At 33.3% G+C, this 21,610-nt stretch overlaps 2 protein-coding genes across 2 annotated transcripts in view; both read right to left on the bottom strand.

Annotated features, from left to right (window-relative positions):
- LOC143054460 (uncharacterized) overlaps window positions 1–18,909 on the bottom strand; it is a 49,847-nt gene extending 30,938 nt beyond the window's left edge. The window contains exons 1-4 of the mRNA XM_076227467.1: window positions 18,826–18,909; window positions 5,512–5,857; window positions 4,283–4,331; window positions 3,682–3,869 (exon numbers count right to left, since the gene is read on the bottom strand). Of these exons, the coding sequence (XP_076083582.1) occupies window positions 3,682–3,869; window positions 4,283–4,331; window positions 5,512–5,761 (487 nt within the window). The 5' untranslated portion in view covers window positions 5,762–5,857; window positions 18,826–18,909. The remainder of the gene's footprint in view (window positions 1–3,681; window positions 3,870–4,282; window positions 4,332–5,511; window positions 5,858–18,825) is intronic.
- Window positions 1–21,610, bottom strand: part of LOC143054461 (uncharacterized) — a 261,664-nt gene that overhangs the window by 237,324 nt on the left and 2,730 nt on the right. The window lies entirely within an intron of this gene.

The raw sequence follows: 21,610 nt of genomic DNA on the forward strand, positions 1-21,610 counted from the left end.
TTGGCATTCTATTTGTTTGAATATAGAGTTGGCATTCTATGTGTTTCAATACCACTGGGGTAAAGCTGATGACCGTAACTGCATTCACGGTCATCCCAAGATGTTGGATGAAAAATTAGGTCAGTATTTGTATTGTCTGTTTAAGTGTTTCTATATCATTTTCTTTACAAAGCAAACATTGATACGATGTAAATGTATAAAAGAATCACACGGAAATAAAAAATTACTACCCAGAAATGTGTATCAAAGAGGAAATTGGAATTGAAAACATCGCTAAAATGACCGTAAATCATCAGTAAAATATTTTCAAGATGACCGTAACATATAACAAGGATGACCGTAATTGGTAAAAAGATGACCGTAATTTATAAAGGATGACCGTAATATTTAAAGGATGACCATCGATTCTAAAAATTATCCGTATTTGTATTACCTTTTTTTGTATCAACTAATTAATCGTGTTGTTATAAAACGTATTAATAAGACTGCATTATCCTATAGGTAGAAGAAAATAAGACTTGCTTCAAGTACATGCATGTGTAGTTCACCAACTGTATAAAATCGTATCCGAATGAAAGAAGAATCTTGCTAGCTTTGAACATGAACTATCTTGTAGACAATGTGCTTACTATGTAAACATTTTAACCTGCCTGTAGTATACCCCAATGAAACGGGTGTATTTATTTTACACCTGCTTTGTACGAAAGTGTTGTATATATATTATTGGAGGGCACCTTTTATATTGTACAAGGGGGTTGGAGTGTTCAACTATTTTGCATTTATAAATCTATCCGATGTATGTAGCACTTTAAAAAAATTCATGCAAGTGAAAACGAAATATAAATTTAGAAGAACAAAATATAGCATTCAAAAGATGTTGCTCAAATTTTTAAGTCAGTGACGGTTATGTCCAAGAAGGGTGTACAACGGAATCAAAAATAAATTTTATTAGGTCGTTAGTTTTCTCGTTTGAATTGTTTTACTAAGGGGCCATTTATAGCTGACTACGCGGTATGTTATTTGCTTATTGTTGAAGACCACCCGTTGACCTATAACTGTTTATTTCTGTGACATTTTGGTCTCCTGTGATGAGTTGTCTTTTGGAGAGTTGTCTCATTGGCAATCATACCACATCTTTTTTTTTATATTTATGAACTATTGCCAAATATTGAAGCAAAACTTAAAAAAAGATAGGGCGATATGAAGACTTCATTTCCGTATTGAAATCCTTATCTAATGGAATATTTACATATTGCTTTTCATTTGTTACTAAATGTCAGAAGGATTTAATCTCAGTCAAATAAACTGAATGCAGAATAAATTTTGCTGTTCCATCGGATCCAGTGTTGTCAAGGCACTGTTTATATTTTATGGCAGATTTCGCTGGATAATCAATCATATTTTTTAATTAATGTGTTTTTTCTTCAGTTTTACTTCGTATCGCTGTCACTTTGAATTATATTCTTCCCTATACAGCTTGGAGTTAAACAAGGAGATAACCTAAGTCCTAACATGTTTAAGATTTTCATCAATTACCTTCCCAACTATTTGGAAAATCTCTAGACCATGAACATATTAATAGGCGACCTAACCATTGTTTGGTGTATGCCGATGATATCAGTTTACTTATTACTACAGCTACTGGTCACCAGTCAAAACTTTCAACTATTGGAAAATAATATTGTCGAAATTGATGTCTTACTCTCAACCCAAATAAAGCAACAGTTGTATTTTCAACACTGTAGTCAGACATATCCGCCTCAAATTTGAATACAAAGAATATGATATAAAATGTGTACAACATTGTAAATATCTAGGTTTGTATTTAAGTGCTTCGGGTAAATTCTGCTTTGCTCAGAATGAATCATACAAGAAAGCTGAAAAGGCATATTTTAAACTTAGAAAAAAATTATTATCTCTAAATCCTAAATAGTTTATACATGTTTTTGATCATACTATAAAGCTTATTCTTCTTTGTGGAAGTGAAATTTCAGGAGCTCATTCAATCCCTTGATATATATAGCAAAATTTGGGGATATGGAAACCAGTTAATTTGCATTGATAAATTTTATTCAAATTTAACTTGTGAAAAGCTACACGGAAAATTTTGTAAATTTATTCTGGATGTGCACAAAAAAAAACACCACAATTTCTGCAGCCTTATGAGTCGGTTTCCACTGTACCTTGAATTATTTAAGTCTATTTTGAATTATTGGTCTACACTAGAAAATTTTAAAAGACTCATTTTCTTTAATGCAAGATGCATACCAGCATTCAAAAACTTTAATTTCACAGTATTAATCGTCCTCCAAACCGTAGACTATGCCAGAAATGTAGAATTCTGGTAATCTTGAAAATGAAGTTCATTTTCAATATAACTACATGTAACACAGACATTATTTCTGAATCATGTTCCAATTTCATTAACTTAATTCGTAAGAGAAATTGCTAAGGATGTTGTCTTGTGATAACTCAACTGTATTAAAAGAGTTGTGCATATTCCTGGTTAAACACTGCAAATAGCAGATTTATATTCCATGTTTCGCTAAATTAGCTATTGCTTTGATTTAAAAAAAAAAAAAATTGTTAATTGACCGGTACAGTTTCTCGATTTATTTTATTCATCTGCTTCTGAAACGGGGAGGATTGTTGTTATTGTCTATCGCCATCAACAGTATATCCTTGAGCACCGTCTCTTGGTCTCTTCTGCAGATGAAAATATTTCCGTCTTTATAGATAATAATTTAAGTCTGTTCAAACTTTACTTTTGATAAGGTTTTCTTTATTTGCTGGACATAGAAATAATAATGGTAATAAGGAAGGAAGGAAAACAAGGTACTTTTAATGTATTTTCTTATTAATGCTTTTTTCATTTGTCTATAATTATAATATCTGTCGCGTTATACAATAAACAATGTCTCATGTCTGTTGCTTATACTATCATTATTGGTAAATACCCCCTGTCATGCCTTGTGAGACCCTGATTGGAAAAATAAAATATTTGATTTGATTTATTTGATTTGTATTCAAATTTTAACGTCGGTATCAATAAATATTTACGCGAAATATGCAACTTACTACCATTGTCATAAACTCTAAATAGTTGAAAAGAAATTGATAAAACATATTTATAACCGCTAACCGAGCCCCTATTACTGTGAGACAAACTCAACAAACAGTTATGGATACAAATATGGATATTTGTATGAATTGACGGACCGGTCTTCCTTTAAAAGTTACGGTCATCCTTTACAAATTACGGTCATCTTTTAGCCAATTACGGTCAGCCTTGTTATGAATCGCTGATCCTGTTACGGTCATCTCGATTAGGATTTACGGTCATCTTAGCGATTTTTTCAAACCCAATTTCAACTTTCAGACACATTTCTCGGTAGTTATTTGTTGATTCCATGTGAATCTTTTATATATTTACATCGTACCAATGTATGCTTTGTAAAGAAAATGATATAGAAACACTTAAACAGACAATACAAATATTGACCTAATTTTTCATCCGACGTCTTGGGATGACCGTGAATGCAGTTACGGTCATCAGCTTTACCCCAGTGAATACAGAGTTGGTCATTTAACTTATGTCTTCCCCTATTCTTGCTTTTTTCTGCACTTTATGACAATTATTCATTTTAAAATGTGTCTGTTGTAGATCAGTTATTACTGTACCTATTATTTGGCTGAGTAATTCCCATTCCTCTGAACTGAGTGTTGCCTTGAGTTGATCTTTATGATCCCGGATAGACTGGACAAAACCACCTTTGTATTCCCTGTCTACGAAGTCTTCAATAGCCCTGGGTACAGTATAGAGTATAATAAAGGCTGCCTGTAAAAGGTTGTCTTCCTCTGATAATATTCTGTAAATATAGAATATCTGTAATAACTTGTTATGTTAAGGAGGAGGTGTGCTGAGAAACTTGTTGAAGTGTAATAAAATATCTCTGAGAAATTCCACAATATTATTGATGTAAATTTAGACAGTGGATTGATTTGTTTTCGATTCTTTCAAATTATGTGGTGTTTTGAGATCCTAGAAACTGTCATAAATTTTTAACATAAATCTAAAATGTGTACTTCACTTCGTCTTCTCAACAAAATACTGTTATAAACGGTTCATCAAACTTGTCGTATATTCTACGGTTGATTTAATGATTTGGAAAACAAAACTTTGTGATCTTTCACTACAGAAGGTTTTTACTACATTAATCATGTTATTTGTTCAGTTTTTAACCAACATATTAAATCACTGGTAAATATTAAAACAACTTACGGTTGAGATTCAATCGACGGGATATGTGTACTTCTCCTCCCTTCAAATTCTGTAATAAAAATAATAATACATCATACATGTCATACTTATTATTTAGTTCTACAAAGTTACTTATTACTTCTAACATCTCATGAATCAAGAAAATATATATTGAAATTCCTTTCTTGATCATATATCATTTGCCAAAAAAAAATATATATATTACAAAATCTTTATAGCCATAAATAGAATAAACAAAATACTAAGCTCTGATGGAAAATAGAGCCATTGTTTCCATTGATAATAGTATTCTCTCCAAAACAATAATTTTAAAACTGCAAATGTATTTGACTCAATCTTATTATATATTTTCAACAACAAGAAATAATTTTAATGAACTGTTGACACAAAGACATGTCTCGACTGTCGGCATAAAATTTAGAAAAAAGACCATTTGATGGGCAGCTCCATTACTAAGTAAGACAAAGTCCCTAATTTCTACTATCATTATTTCTGTTATTTCTTACTAATCATACTTTATAGGCCGCACCCCTGTATGGCAGGTTAAATTTAGGAGAATAAAACCGTGGACTATAAAAGCCTTAAGTCGGTAGCTGGCAGAGCTTTGTATTAGTCGTCAAACTGATATGTACTGATAGTAAAAAGTAAAATCACAAAAATACTGAACTCAGAGGAAAATCAATTCGGAAAATCCATAATCACATGGCAAAATCAAATAACAAAACGCATCAAAAACGAATGGACAAGAACTGTCATATTCCTGACTTGGTACAGGCATTTTCAAATGTAGAAAATTTTTATGCAACTTTATGTAGTAAAATATTTATTTATCGCAAGTAGTTCATATAAAACTATTTTGAGCAAAAAACCTATTATTAGAAATTGCAAATTAATTAAAAGTCACCGAACCATGGCCAGAAGACAGGGCTTAAAAATAGTCGTCAATCTGATATGTATTGATAGCAATGAAACTTCACACACAATATCATTGATCTATCACCAGTAGTTCCTATCAAACTAACTTAAGCAGAAAACTTAGCATTTCAATTTTCTAATTAATTAAAATCTCTATTCCATGAAAATTGTTGGTGTAAAATGAAATAAAAGTTTTAGAGGAGAAGATTTTAAAGATTTGTTTTAGATGTCCTCAAGCTGAAAAATGAAATTGTTGTATTGACTCAAACTAAATCTGTTTGTATTCGTAAAGAAAAAATAACATGAATAAATACCTGTCTTAGAACTAGATATTGACTGTAAATCTGTCGGACTATTTTGAGACGAATCTGTGTCTGCCTCATCTACTGATTGGACCACATCTTCACCATATTCTGTCATTCTTATCTGAGAACAGTCTACGGTGTCTGCCTCATCGTCTGACTGGACCACATCTTTACGACACTCTGTCATTCTCAACAGAGAACTGTCTATGGTGTCTGCCTCATCTACTGACTGGACCACGTCTTCACCAGATTCTGTCATTCCCAACAGAGACCCCTCAATGTTGTCTCTCTCGTATACTGAATGGACAAACTGCACATATGGCTCTGTAAGTTTGGGTAAGAATATCCATGTTTTCTATATTCAAATAAAAATTCAAGATTACCATGATATCAGATAAATTAACTCAAAAGTTTACGACTTATATGATGACTTCATTGACTTAGTATATTTGATGAATACAAGAGGATGTGGGTATTTGTCTATGAGACAGCAACCCAATGACACAAATAATTAAAATATCTAGAGGGCAAGTAATTAGCCGTCTTGGTTCTCTAGCATGTCTAGACTAGGTGAGCTAAAAAAACAAGTGAACAGCCGACTTGGTCCTCTAGCATATCTAGGCCAAGTGAGCTAAAAAAAAAATCAAGTGAATAGCCCATTTGGTCCTCTAGCATGTCTAGGTCAGGTGAGCTAAACAATCAAGTGACTAGATCACTTGATCATCTAGCATGTCTTAGCCAGGTGAGCTAAACAATAAAGTGAATAGCCTACTTGGTCCTCTAGCATGTCTAGGTCAGGTGTGCTAATCAATCAAGTGAATAGTCCACTCGGTCCTCTAGCATGTCTAGGCCAGGTGAGCTAAACAATCAAGTGAATAGCTCTCTTGGTCCTCTAGCATGTCTAGGCCAGGTGAGTTAATTATAAACAATCAAGTGCATAGTCCACTCGGTCCTCTATCATGTCTAAGACAGGTGTGCTAAACAATCAAGTGAATGGCTCTCTTGGTCTTCTAGCATGTCAGTCAGGGGTATTACTTGTACAAATGTATTTTATTTATTTGAAGAAGTAAAAAAAAATATACACATAAGTAAATAAATTATGTTTGAATAATATCCCCTTAATTTTCAAAAAAATTTACTTGTATAAGTAAATTTTTCTTACAATCCCACAAAAATCCTAAAGTTTTGAGATGTAAAATCATGCCTTTAATGATTTTTCCAGGTTTGCTCAAATTTTTCATTAAAGTTCAATGTTTCATCTCATTAATTCATCAAAGAAACTGATTGAGCAAAGATCTTGTATATTTGTGCAAGGCAATCAAAAATTGCTCCTTTGGGGCTTGTAAATGAGCAGTGTTATGAAGATAACAGACAAATGGGATTTTCATTGTCGATGAAATTACACTTAAATGATTAGTAAAGACATCTGTAAAGGGTACACAATTTAAAATTCTATTAGAGCAAAGAAATCTTAAGAATTCAAGAAAAGAAGAAAGGATGATTTTTTTACTTATACAAGTAAAAAATTCTGAATGCCTAAGGGACATAACTAAGCCATTTTTTTTACCTATACAAGTAAATAAAATTCACTTGTATAAGTATCCTACAAATTTACTTATATGTGTATATTTTTTTTTACTTCTTCAAGTAAATAAAATACACTTGTACAAGTAGTACCCCTGACTGCATGTCTAGGCCAGGTGAGCTATACAATCAAGTGAATAGTCCATTGGTCCTCTGGCATGTCTAGGTCAGGTGAGCTATACAATCAAGTGAATAGCCCACGGTCCTCTGGCATGTCTAGGCCAGGTGAGATAAACAATCAAGTGAATAGGTCACTTGGTCCTCTAGCATGTCTAGGCCAGGTCAGCTAAAAACTCAAGTGCAAAATGTGTAGAGTCAGAAGTTAGTTTTATCAAATAGTTCTGTAATTAGATCTATCAATATTGCTTTTATTGATTTGAATTTGTTGTAGTAAATTCATGAAATTACACAAGAACAGAGTCAACTAGACATTATTGAGAAGGGAGCCTTCTCTGAAGGCCCCGCTGTGAATAACATGTGGTAAAAAATTTGTATCTTTACCATGCATTTTGCCATAGGACATGGGGTTGTCAACTGAAACCAAAGTTTTTGACCTTGACCGTTGACCTAGGACAACTTCATACCAAATATCATTGACCTACCACTAGTGGTTCCCCATAAACTGACCTAATCACAAACTAATACATGTAAACTAAGAATAGTTTCAAAGTCAATAGACCATGACTGAGGGGGTGGGACCAAATAATCTCCATGCAAATGAGATGTGCAAAGGCTAATACAACTGCAAACCAAATATCATTGACCTACCACTAGCATGACTAGTGGTTAACCATAAACTAAACCTAATCACAAACTAATACATTATTGACGCTCAGTCGACCCCGCCACCACTGCAGCCACTGCAGCCGATGCCTGACACACAGGGACTAGACTTGGGAATTTCAAGCTGGGAGCCCAGACCAGATATTTCATAATTAGTTTCTATATGTTCAACTGAAATGTACCTGAAAGTTTAGGGGCCCAGCTCAAAATCTAAGAGCCATGACATGACTGGGCTCCCTTTAAGTTTTGTCCCTGAGTCACAGCGTACCTATGTCTTGCTTTTTGACTCCATCAAGGCAAGACAAAAAGGACTTTCTTTTGTTCGTTGAAACAATTTATAAATATCTTACAGAAATGAAGGCTTCAGAGCAAATGCAATGTGATTTCAGTATAATATAATAAATTTTTCAAAGGGGCATAAATTAAATTCCTTAAAATTATTTGATCAGCACATATTTTCAAAGTGTCAAAGACATTGCTGATATAAACCTTTGATGTAAGTTTCATAAAATTATGGCAAGAATTAACTATGTTATTTTCCATATAATTAATATTTCCAAAGGTCATACATGTAACTCTTTCAGAAATTATTGATCATCACTGATTTCCGAACTTGTCAAAGACATTGATGACAGTCAAAGGTACTACTTGTACTAGTTATTTTTATTTACTTGAAGAAATAAATAATAATATATAGATATAAGAAGATGTGGTATGAGTGCAATTGAGACAACTCTCCATCCAAGTCACAATTTGTAAATTTTTAAGTAAACCATTTAATATAGGTCAAATAGATATAGGCAGATGTGGTATGAGTGCCAATGAGACAACTCTCCATCCAAATAACAATTTATAAAAGTAAACCATTATAGGTCAAGGTATGGCCTTCAATACGGAGCCTTGGCTCACACCGACCAGCAAGCTATAAAGGGCCCCAAAAATTAGTAATGTAAAACCATTCAAACAGGAAAACCAACGGTCTAATCTATATAAAAACGAGAAACGAGAATCACATATGAACTACATAAACAAACAACAACTACGGTACATCAGATTCCTGACTTAGGACAGGTGCAAACATTTGCAGCGGGATTAAACGTTTTAATGGTACCAAACCTTCTTCCTTTTCTGAAACAATAGTATAACATCACAACATAGAAAAACACACTATAAAATATCAATTGGAAGGCTTAACTCAATCATAGAACGCAAATTAACACACAATGAACGAATAAATTTGATCTTTGATAATACCTGAATGCAAATTCATAGTTAATAAAATTTATAAGGGATAAATAATTAAGGTCAAAAGTAAATAAACAGGTTTAAACAAAATTAAAGTAAAATACCACTATGAAATATTAAACAATTGATAGAAAATTATCACTTTTGAATCCTGTTATCTATGATGAGTTTATTATGTTTATTGAAAAAAGCTGCATCATATCCGTTTGAAAAGAAAATACCATTTAGTTATGTTTTAATTTGCTAATGACAAAGTACGGTCTTCAACACAGAGCCTAATGGCTCACACCAAACAGCAAGCTATAAAGGACCCCCAAAATGACTAGTGTAAAACCCATTTCTACAGGTACAGCCATACTTATATATAAGTAAATTTGTTATATTCATATTTTCTTATAACATGTATAAGGTTTGAATAATCTCCCCTTCATAGCCCTTCATTTTCTCAACAAAAAATATTTTTTTTACTCTCCCTAAAATTCTGAAGTTTTGGGGATGTAAAAACATACCTTATATCAGTGTATACAATTTTTCTCTGGTTAGCTCATAATTTTTTATTTCAGTTCAACATTTCATCTCATTAATTCAACAAAGAAACTAATTGCGCAATGATCTTAAGTAATTGCGCAAGGCCTTCAACATACAGAGAAATGTCATTTTCATTGACCATGAAATTACACTTAAATGATAAGTAAAGACATCTGCAAAAGACAGACAATTAAAAATTTCATTAGAGCAAAAAAGTCCTAAGAAAAACAAAACAAGAATTAAGATAGTATGACTTTTTTACTTGTATAAGTAAAAGAATCTGAATGTCTAAGGGACAGAACTAATCCATTAAAATAATTACCTATACAAGTAAATAAAATACTACAAGTATCTTACAAAATTTACTTATATAAGTATATTAATATTTACTTCAACTAAATAAAAATATCTTGTACAAGTGGTACCCCTGACAGGATGACATACACCAATAATATAAATTTCAGAAACATTTGGCAAGAATTGTACTTATATAAAGAGCCCTTATATGGAGATTTTTTATATAACAAGCATTCTGAGAGTATTGTATGACAATACATAAGTCCCCTCCTGGGTAAAAACTCATTATACTGGAAAAAAATGCTAACTTGTTCTATAACTTGTCATGGTGTAAACAAAAAGAAAATATCAAGTCAATATCATCAAGCATGACTAAAAACACTGTGGAAAACTGATTATCTGAGTGAATTTGGAAAACACTCTAACATTAGATATGATTAATAGTTCTCTAAAATTAGATATGGATATATCTTTATTTCTCAACAAACCAAATTACAATGGTATAGAGATACACACAATAATTACATAGTGTATATGTACAGACATACAAAAATTATACCAAAGCAAAAGGGAGGTACATATCATATATTACGGTATACATACTAAACTAAATGATATCAAGACAAGTACATGAATTACCCAGGAGAGCCTAAATGAATATTTACAAGTCTTATAAATTTGCACAAGTTATTAAGATCAGAAAGATTTTTACTATTCGTCATGTTCATCATTTCATTAAATTTCAATGCATTTGGTTGATTTCTATATTTTTTTCTCAAAAACTGTTTACGATCATCATTGAATAGACGTATTTACACTTGTATGCAAATTTGTCCGCCATTACATAAAATCACACAGGTTCCCGTAAACTTTGACATAACAATTCAAAACATTTGATGTCACTATAAAGAAGTGGTTGTTGCTCGACGTCAGAAGGTTATTCGGAGGCGATCTAAGGTCATTTGGAGACAAAATTCAGCTTAATACCAAAAGTGTAAATTTATACGTTTATACAGAACACATAAAAATATAATGAAATTCATCTCCGATGTCGCCAGAAATACAAAGTAAGCATTTTCTATTTTCTCTTGCAACATTTTCCCATCTACCAGTCTCAATAGGAAATCTATGATTTCCTGTTCTCAATCTACATAATGTAATAATATTTCTATCATCTAAATTTTTTAAATAATATTCAAATTCACAGTTTTCTTTATACATACTGTAGTTTATAGCTTTTGGCGATTCTTGCACGTTAGTGTGCCATTTCTGTTTAAATTGATCAACAAGATTTTGTTTAACAATAGTACATGTAGTATATAGCCATGTATCATTTACAAAATATTGGGTATCCCACACAAATGATAAACCAGATTCATCAAGAATGGATTTAACATGTTTCAACCAAGTAATATAATTTTTATATTTATACAATGAGTACTTGTATAGTATTGCAGGAAGTTTTTCTTGTTTTCCAAACAATAATTTAGTCCAGTAGTTAATTATACGGAGTTTTATATCAATTTCCAAAGGATACAAAATGTATCTGCCCAATTCTCTGTATATCTAATCATGAAATTAGATGTAGAATTTTTAACCTTAAGCAAAAGTTTGCAGAATTTCATATGAACCCTTTCTATAACCGAATTATTACCAAAACCCCAGACTTTACTCCCATAAATTAAAATAGGTTTAACAATCTTATCAAATAATTCAATTTGACATTCAATAGAAAGATTGTGCAATCTTCCTTTTTTGATAACGTCGTACATAGCACACATTGCTTTATTTGCTTGTGCTTTTTTAGCCTTTAAAAAACTTCCTGTTCTACGGAATAAAACACCTAGATAAGTAAACTCATTAACAATTTCTAGTACAATATCTTTATAATTAAACTTAATATTATTAGGTAGTCTACCTTTAGAGAAAATTACAATTTTACTTTTTTGTACATTCACTTTCAGTTTCCACAATTCACAGTATTCAGATAAAGTATCCAGTTGCTTTTGTAAGTCAACTTGCGACTCTGATAACAAAACTGTATCGTCTGCATATAATATAATAAAAAGTTTAAGATAACAATCTAGTTCAGTTTTTTAATTCATTATCATTTTCCATGTTCAATGGACCGTGAAATTGGGTAAAAAATCTAATTTGACCTTAAAAGTAAAAAGATCAACCAATAGGGAACATGTGTACTAAGTTTCAAGTTGATTGGACTTTAACTTCTTTAAAAACTACCTTGACCAAAAAGTTTAATCTGAAACTCACACTTTTAATTTCTATGTTCAGTGGACCATGAAAATGGGGTCAAAAGTCTAATATTGTTTTAAAATAAGAAAGATCATATCATAAGGAACATGTGTACTAAGTTTCAAGTTGATTGGACTTCAGCTTCATTAAAAACTACCTTGACCAAAAACTTTAACCTGAAGTGGGACGAACGGACGGACAGACGAATGGACGAACAGACGGACGCACAGACCAGAAAACATAATGCCCCTCTACTATTGTAGGCGGGGCATAAAAAGTATAGGAGATAAATTTTCCCCTTGCCTAACACCAACATTACATGGGAAAAATTCTGAAAATTCATTACTATAACAAATTCTAGATTTTATGTTACTGTACATATTTGTAATAGTATTAAACATTTTACCATTCACAGAGTATCTAAGTAATTTTGACCAAAGTCCTGCATGCCAAACAGTATCAAAGGCCTTTGCAAAATCAATAAAGGCACAATAAAGTTTTTTCTTTTTCTGTTTTATCAGTTCAAATAATAGATGAAGTACAAAAATGCTATCGGTAGTAGAATATTTTTTCCTAAATCCAAACTGGTTTTCTTTAAGCATTTGCAATAAGAAATTTTCTAAAAATGAGCTTACTCTAAGATTGAGTACTGAAGTAAAAAGTTTACCCAAGCAGCTTAAAATAGTGATGGGTCTATAACTTTGTGGATCACACTGATCAAGCTGATCTCCTTTATTCTTATAAAAAGGTATAATATTTCCAATAAGCCAAGATTCTGGTACATTTCCCGAACTAAATATAACATTAAAAAGTTTAACATAAACAGGCATAAAAATATTACATGTAGACTTTATATATTTATTTATAATTAAATCATCACCACATGCTTTTCCATTTTTTTGTTTTTTTTTATACATGTAAAAATTTCTACCTCAGTAATACTACTGTTATATGATGTAATACAATGTATATATTTTTAAGTTATAATCAAATATAATTAATAGTTCCAAATATTTTTTCTTTCATTTGTCACAAACTAATATAGATTTGTAACTTCTCTCTACGAGAGAAGCTCTACTGTGATAGTCGAGTTGACATATTTATAGACCCTCATTGATAGGATTTCAACCTCCTGTGCTCTGAGGGATACGATTGCCGTTGTTTCATTGACACATGTATACATGTAGCTGGATAATATTATTTTCAAAACCAATTCAAGACAACTGCACATTTAAAATAGTTACAAAATAGCCAATCACGGATAAAAGTGTATGAACAATGTAATCAGGCCTATGTTCTATTTTTGTACTAACAATTCCAAGTTTACTTTCCACAGCCATGACAGCAGTCACTGAGACTCAGACTGAGAGAAGGTATTTCACTTCGTATCTTATCACCTATTTTTCTACGTTAATTCTAGGAGGAACCCCATTCCTAACTCTTTAAATATTTAATTTCCTTTGGGTCAGTGATCATGACTCCTTTCCGTACACATTTATCGGTTTAAAATGCGATCGTTTTTAATATAATACGACGTTTATTGACAGAACGAGCTAATACTCGTATGGTGTTATTCAGAATTCACGGAAGGAGTCTTCCATAATATGGAAGACTTCATTTCGCCTGAAGGGGTGTTCTACGATAAGGATTCCTTTTTTTCAAATTTAAATGATGCATATGATTTAAAATTATGCAACAACAATAACCTTCAATAGCAGACATACATAGAAAAAATCCCATGAGTTATAAATTAATTAACTGAGTGGAGAATCCAGAGCAACCACTCAATCTAAAACCCCTTGAAGTCAAGAAAACTATACGCATGCGCATAATTTCCAAAACAAACCCTGGAGCAAGAACGTATATTAAATGTTTATTAAACGACCTAGATGGTTCTCTATTTCTTTATGGAAGTACAATCTCAAATATCAGTTTCATAACGGTAACATATAAGAAAAACTCCACTTCAGTTCTTAAATGACAGAAATAGATTTATCGGAATTCAGAGAACTCTCGCATTTTATCAAAACTGGGAATTCCCTCTGACGTGTTTCTAAATTTATAAAAATACTAAATATAAATACTGCTTAATTCTGATTTTCCGTGTTGTTTAAAACACGCATACAAGTCAAGGGAATTATCAAACATGAAGATTATGAAAAGAACATTATAGGAAAGTTGTTTAAGTTCAATCCCTTTGTTTGTTTTTACCTTTTAAAGCAAGACAATCATAAGAATCTGAGATGTTCCTTAATGTTTAGAATAAAACGATTGACGTGAGGGCAATGCTCTGAGCCACCGGTATAAGTCTACAGATTGCTTGAAAGCAATCGTATCCCAAAAACACTTCAATTAACCAAAGAATGTCTTTAAAAATGAGTTATCTGTCTTTGTACACAGAAATATGGTATAACATACAAAATGTAGTACTCTAACATTAGATATGGACCACGATAACTCTGAACTAAATCATCAGACCTGAACAAAATTTGAACTTGATCTTTAACTTGTCATGATAAAACTATATATACCAAATATCAAATCAATATCTTCTAGAATGAAGAAAAAAGTGTGGAAAGCTGATTTGCTGGACTGACGGATGGACAGACGGACGGACGGACAGACAGACAGACGGAGTGCAAACCTAAAGTCCCCTTCGACTTAGTCGATAGGGGACTTATTGAATTAATATTTCCAAGGGGCATAACTGTTTTAAAAATAAATTATCGATCTGAACTGATTTCTGAACTTGTCCAAGACATTGCTGATATATATAAACCTTTTATATAAATTGCATAAAAATCTGGCAAGAATTGTACAAATGAGAGCGCTAACAAGACCAAACGGAAGGACGGACAGACGGACGCTCTGTCATTATATGTCCCCCACAACGTGTTTGAGGAGGGGGGGGGGGGAAATGCAGAAATTCTATCAATAAATTTCTGTCTCTACGAGAGCTTCTCTATGCGAAGCTCTACTAATAGTCATTTTTATCATACCTGCCAACTTTCACGATTTACACAGAATAAGAATAAAAGCATGACTGATTGACAAACTTCAATGATGCAGTACTACCATAAAGATAATAAATAGTAGTTTATCACTAATTTATTGATACTACACTTGCTGTAATAAATGTTATAAATTTACGTATTCAATTAAATTACCAAATTATTTAAAGTACAGATGTACTATTCTTTATTTTTCACATGGACAAAACAAAACCCCCCACATGAGGAATCTCTTAAATGAGGGACTTCCCTTAGTCAAGGGGTCATTTTACTCTTGTAAAAAATAAAATAGAAAAATCATTAAATGTAGATTTTTTAACTTAAAAATGGGAAATTCTGACATTATATTTAGAACAAATTTTCTAAATGAATGGTCCAATTAATTTGAAAAATGAAGAAGATATAAGGCCAAGAACATATCAAAATTCTTGGACATGTGTTGACCATATAAATACCAGATAGATCATAAGATGTATAGTTCTTTGGGAAAAGTTTCTTCAAATAATATGAATATGTGCTCATTTTTACTTAAAAAGTGGTTTTTAATGTCCTTACATTGAGGGGTTACTCCTAGGTGTTGTTCCCAACCTGATAAAGGTCCTTCTTTGTGCATAATTTTAAATTGGAAGAGTCAACAATTATTAAATATCCTTACACATGAAATTAATACCTGGTCTTGCCTCGGGGGGGCCACTTCAAACTTTTTTTGGTAGGGGTGAGCAGCTGAGACCTCAAGTACCCCACCCTTTTCATATATTTTGTTAATCAAAAATATATACCTTGTCATATATTAATTAACAAAAATCAGACCTATAAATATATTCCAATATTTTCCCCACTCATCATCACGTTCTTGTTAAGAAGAAAATTGTCGCAAAAATATTACCTTCTTTTCCAATAAATTCCTCACATATTAAACACTGTTTTCTTATTGCCCATTTTACATCTTTCATTATGAAGATATTTCAATTCCAAAATACAATACATATAAAATACGTTCGGTCAGATCATAGATGATATTACATCTATGGTCAGATAAATGTAATATCACCCCAGAGTGTAACACCTTCACTGATTTTAACATGTTTAAATATTAATTAAAAACTGATAAAAAGTATCATTGCCGTTCCCTCGAAAGGACGCTGTCACAATGGAATTTCTTTAAATAATTGTTATCATGTTTTATGTATACAAACCCTTGAATGTTTATTAGGTGCAAATGTCAAAATAGTTGGATTTATTGCATCTATCACTGGCATCAGTGGAAATACCACATCAGAATAAATAGAGTTTAATTGGTTTGACAAATAACTGATGCATTTACGACTGTGGTTTAACCACATCAAGAATAAATAGGACATCTGATTAGTTTCAGATACTTATGATATAATCAAGCAATTGATAATATCAACCTATTGATATATTTAATCTGAATTTCTCACCCTTTTCATATATCACAGAGCATGAAAAAGTGACCTATTCTAGCGGCTCATCCCTACCACTAATTATATAGCAAGTGCCCCCCCCCCCCCCCGAGGGTCTTGCAACCACATGTTCATCTTTTCTACTGATATATAATAACTAGAATCATGCAAATAAACTTAAGAAAAAGGCATGTAAGCTCATCTTACAAATATGACACTTTTTCTAGACCGCAAAATAGTCGTCGCAAAGTATTGTAACCTTTGAAATTGTTGTCGCGCACTAAAACCCCCATGGTCACTTTCAAAAGTTGGCAGGTATGCTTTATTATTTACAGAATTTTATTGATAGAATTTCCGATTCCTGTGGTCCTATTTTCCACAATAACCCAATTATCCACTATAATAAATCATCAAAAAATCCCGAGCCTTACTCCTGGAACATGTCGGGAAAGGAAATTTCTGCTTCTGAAGAAACGGTACATCTGGGTATAAAACGAACAACGAGAAAGGAATGTGATATCAACATAGAGGATCGCATCAAATCTGCAAGAAGAACCAAGTATGCTCTAATGAACTCAGGTCTGCACGGAACCAACGGCTTAAATCCCAAAATCTCCGTTACAATATACAAAAGCTATGTATTACCTAGACTCTTGTATGGCTTGGAAGTCCTCACTCTTACCAAAGCTCAAATGGAACTACTGGAAAAGTTTCACAAAGAAACTCTCAGATCAATCCAATCATTCTCTAAAAGAACGGCTATTCCTGCCATTTATTTACTACTGGGTGTCCTACCGGTAGAAGGAGAAATCCATAGAAAGAAACTGACACTCCTACATGCAATTCTGTCCTGTGACAACGCTAAATTAAAGGAAATTCTTAAAAGACAAATATCCGTCAACTCCGATAATCCTAAAAGCTTCTTTCATCAATCAATTTTACTACTACAACAATACAACCTGCCAAACATTCTTGACTCCAGTATAAAACTGCCTTCAAAAGTTGTATGGAAAAAAATCTTGAGATCCACAATCAACAAATACTGGACCTATGACCTACAAGAAAAGGCGAAGTCAAAATCATCACTGAGTTCACTTAACACAACCATCTTAGAGATAGGTACTGTCCACCCAGTCTGGGAATCTGCATCACAGAGCTTATTAGATGTACGGAAAAGCATGATCAAAGCTCGTATGCTCACTGGTACATACTTGGTACAGGCCGACAAATACAAATTTAGTCAATACAAGATAAATGCAACATGCCTTCTGTGTCAGAGGGAGGACGAAGATTTAACGCATGTCTTAACATTCTGTCCAGCTTTAAGGGAAATTCGTATGAAGTATTTCCTTCCTCTCAAAATCCTGGTCACAAATATCATAGGTTGCAAAGGATGGGAACAACTTTTTAACAATAACCAAAACATCGTAGCACTTTTGCTAGATTTCTCAGTTTTCCACAATCTGCAAAACCTCAGTAAAACCCAGAAGATGAATGTCGAGTCACTGACTAGAGACTTCTGTTACAAAATACATATCTGCCGCTTAAAGCTTCTAAAGAACTTAGAAAACCAGTGAAATTCAAATGGAAGTATGTGAATTCTAGGAATGATCAGTATAGACAATGTACTCTAGTAACTTTTGTACCTAATCAATTTTATTTTTTTACTTATGATGGACAAGTTGAGTTTTAGATTTTATGCCTCCAAACATGTACATTTTTTTTTCTAATCCTGTGAATATTTTTCCATCCCCATTTTATTGTATTTTTACTTCTTAACTACGTTAAACTCTACACCATATGTACAGAGCACGTCTACTGGCCCTTTTTTACATTATTTATTTTATCGATTATTTTTACCTTTGTCTTTGATCCTTTTTAACCCTATTGTAATTAACTTTTAAAAATATAAAATAAATCTTGATTTACCCACTACTGTAAATACTCCTCATTACCCATTGCGGGGTGTTCCTTAGATAGGAAGCTTATACAAAAGAAAGAAAGAAAGGTGATCCTATTAAAGGAGGAAGATACAAGACATTAGATAATACTGTTCCCTGGACCCAGGTTAAACACTTATTAAAATGATATTATGGTGGTGTAGGTCACTTTTTGAATATTTAAAGATTTTAACATTTGATATGATTTGTCACGTCGAGACACAGGGGAAAACAGATTGTAAATAATCTCTTTCTTACCTTGCCTCTTTTATAGTTCACATAATAAATGTTTTCTACAGAGCAAAGAAATTATCAGGAAGTTTGAAGAGGAATTTTACCAGGTTCTGTACAGGTATTCACCTCCGTTTAATCGGAGCACTCCACTTATCGGATGAGCAATTTAATTTACACACCGAGATTGCGGATATCTTAAGGAAGAAATTTACCTGGCTTCCCGCGGTACTATAAAGGGGAAATAACTTAAAACACGTGCGAGTTTTTTCCGCGCCATAATTTAAACGGGATATAAACTTTAAATAATACGCTTTGGTCAGGAAATTGTCATAAAACAACACAAGGATTGTCCGCCAATTGTCAAAAATATCAACAGGACCTTAAGATCTACGGTTTCCGAACTGGGGAGAGGAATGCATTGCTGGCTGATTTTTTATTTTACACCAGGAACATATATAAATTGCAAGGCCGTAGCTACTACTAGTAGAAATAAAACCTGGCAGTTACCTTATCAATGACCTCTCATTATTCAAAACTACGGAGACCAATCATAGTCTTAACGTTATCAGGTTATTGCCATTCAAAGGTAGGCATTGTGTTTGAAATGACCCGTAGCACTTATGCCAAAGCACTTATGTCCTAGACCCGTACGAGTTTGTCAGCAAAGGGTAAGGGCAGTACCCTGGCATATACCAAAGTCAAAATTAACTATTGCCGGCTGGCTAAACTAAGAGATTCTCCACGTGTGCCATGATGCCAGAGGTAGAGGTGGGCATTGCCTTTAACATGGCCCATAGCACTTAAGTCCTAGACCCGTACGTGTTTATCAGCAAAGAGTTAAAATGGGGAGGGTGTACCCCGGTATATCACGAAGTCGAAATGAACAATTGTCGGCTGGCCAAACAAAGAGATTTTCCACGTGTGTCATTATACTTATCCGTCGTCACCTTTGAAGTAATTATTCCTTTTATAGCCAACTATACGGTTTGGGTTTTTCTCATTATTGAAGGCCGTACGGTTGACTATGATTGATTACATCTACTTCATCTCAACTTCTGTTAATCGTTGTCTCATTGACAATCATACCCTATCTCCTTATTTCTACAAATAATAAGAAAATGTTATTTAAAGTCTGCATATATGTTAAATTAATAACTTGAGCTTAAGAAAAAAACTGTCACATGAGCACACACATACTGATTTAAAAGAAAGCAACGAGATTATAGCATATATGTTTTTCTTATTAAGCGAACGTTGTTAGTAAGGCCTTACTGATACACTTTACTGAATATAATATAGATACACGAATTATTTAATTAAGATACAAAAATATAAATTGTTCTGCTAGAATCTTAACAATCTGAGAATAATTCAAAATAACCAAATCAAGCGCAATGTTAGAAAAGTACACAAGTACACAATTTATGAGCTTATAGTAATCATACATTGATGTTGTGAAATGTTAAAGTCTGGCACGCATAAGTCGCATCATTTTTGTGCTTTTTATATTGAGAGTGTGAAGTTTTGGGACATATCAGTCTCATCACTAGAATTCTACGTGTAGTGAGAGTGTGAAGGTTTGGTACATATCAGTCTATCACTAGGGTTCTACGTGTAGTGAGGGTGTGAAGGTCTGGTACATATCAGTCTCATCACTAGCGTTGTACGAGTAGTGATGGTGTGAAGGTCTGGTACATATCAGTCTCAATACTAGGGTTCTACGTGTAGTGAGAGTGTGAAGGTCTGGGACATATCAGTCTCATCACTAGAATTCTACGTGTAGTGAGAGTGTGAAGGTTTGGTACATATCAGTCTATCACTAGGGTTCTACGTGTAGTGAGGGTGTGAAGGTCTGGTACATATTAGTCTCATCACTAGCGTTCTACGTGAAGTGATGGTGTGAAGGTCTGGTACATATCAGTCTCAATACTAGGGTTTTACGTGTAGTGAGAGTGTGAAGGTTTGGGACATATCAGTCTTATATCAATAGGGTTCTACGCGTAGTGAGAGTGTGAAGGTCTTGTACATATAAGTCTATCACTAGGGTTCTACGTGTAGTGAGGGTGTAAAGGTCTTGTACATATCAGTCTTTCACTAGGGTTCTACGTGTAGTGAGGGTGTGACGGTCTGGGACATATCAGTCTTATCATTCGGATGCTTCGTATAGTGAGAGTGTAAAGGACTGGGACAAATCAGTCTCACTATTTGGGCTTTTCGTGTAGCGAGAGTATGAAGGTTTGGAACATATTAGTCTAATTAGTTGGGCGCTTCGTGTAGTGACAGTATGAAGGTCTGAAACATATCAGTCTAATTAGTTGGACGCTTCGTGTAGTGAGAGTGTGAAGGTCAAGAACATATCAGTCTAATTAGTTGGACGCTTCGTGTAGTGAGAGTGTGAAGGTCAAGAACATATCAGTTTAATTAGTTGGACGCTTCGTGTAGTGAGAGTGTGAAGGTCAAGAACATATCAGTCTAATTAGTTGGGCGCTTCGTGTAGTGAGAGTGTTCCAGAAGCGTTTTAATTAGTTAAGACTTACTGCATTATCATCCTGTCATTATACACCCAATATCGGACTGATGGATAGGTAAACAGACCAGTTGATACATACACTGGTGGACATGTAGACAGACTGGGGGCCCGTAAGGGCCCGTAAACAGACTAGTGGATACATAGACTGATTGATATGTTGGCAAACTGGTGGACTCGTAAACAGACTAGTGGACACATAGACTGGTGGATACTAGTATGTAGACAGACTGGTGGACTCGTAAACAGACTAGTGGATACATAGACTGGTTGACATGTAAA

Source organism: Mytilus galloprovincialis, chromosome 12 (genome assembly GCF_965363235.1).
Source record: "Mytilus galloprovincialis chromosome 12, xbMytGall1.hap1.1, whole genome shotgun sequence".
NCBI classification, from domain to species: domain Eukaryota; kingdom Metazoa; phylum Mollusca; class Bivalvia; order Mytilida; family Mytilidae; genus Mytilus; species Mytilus galloprovincialis.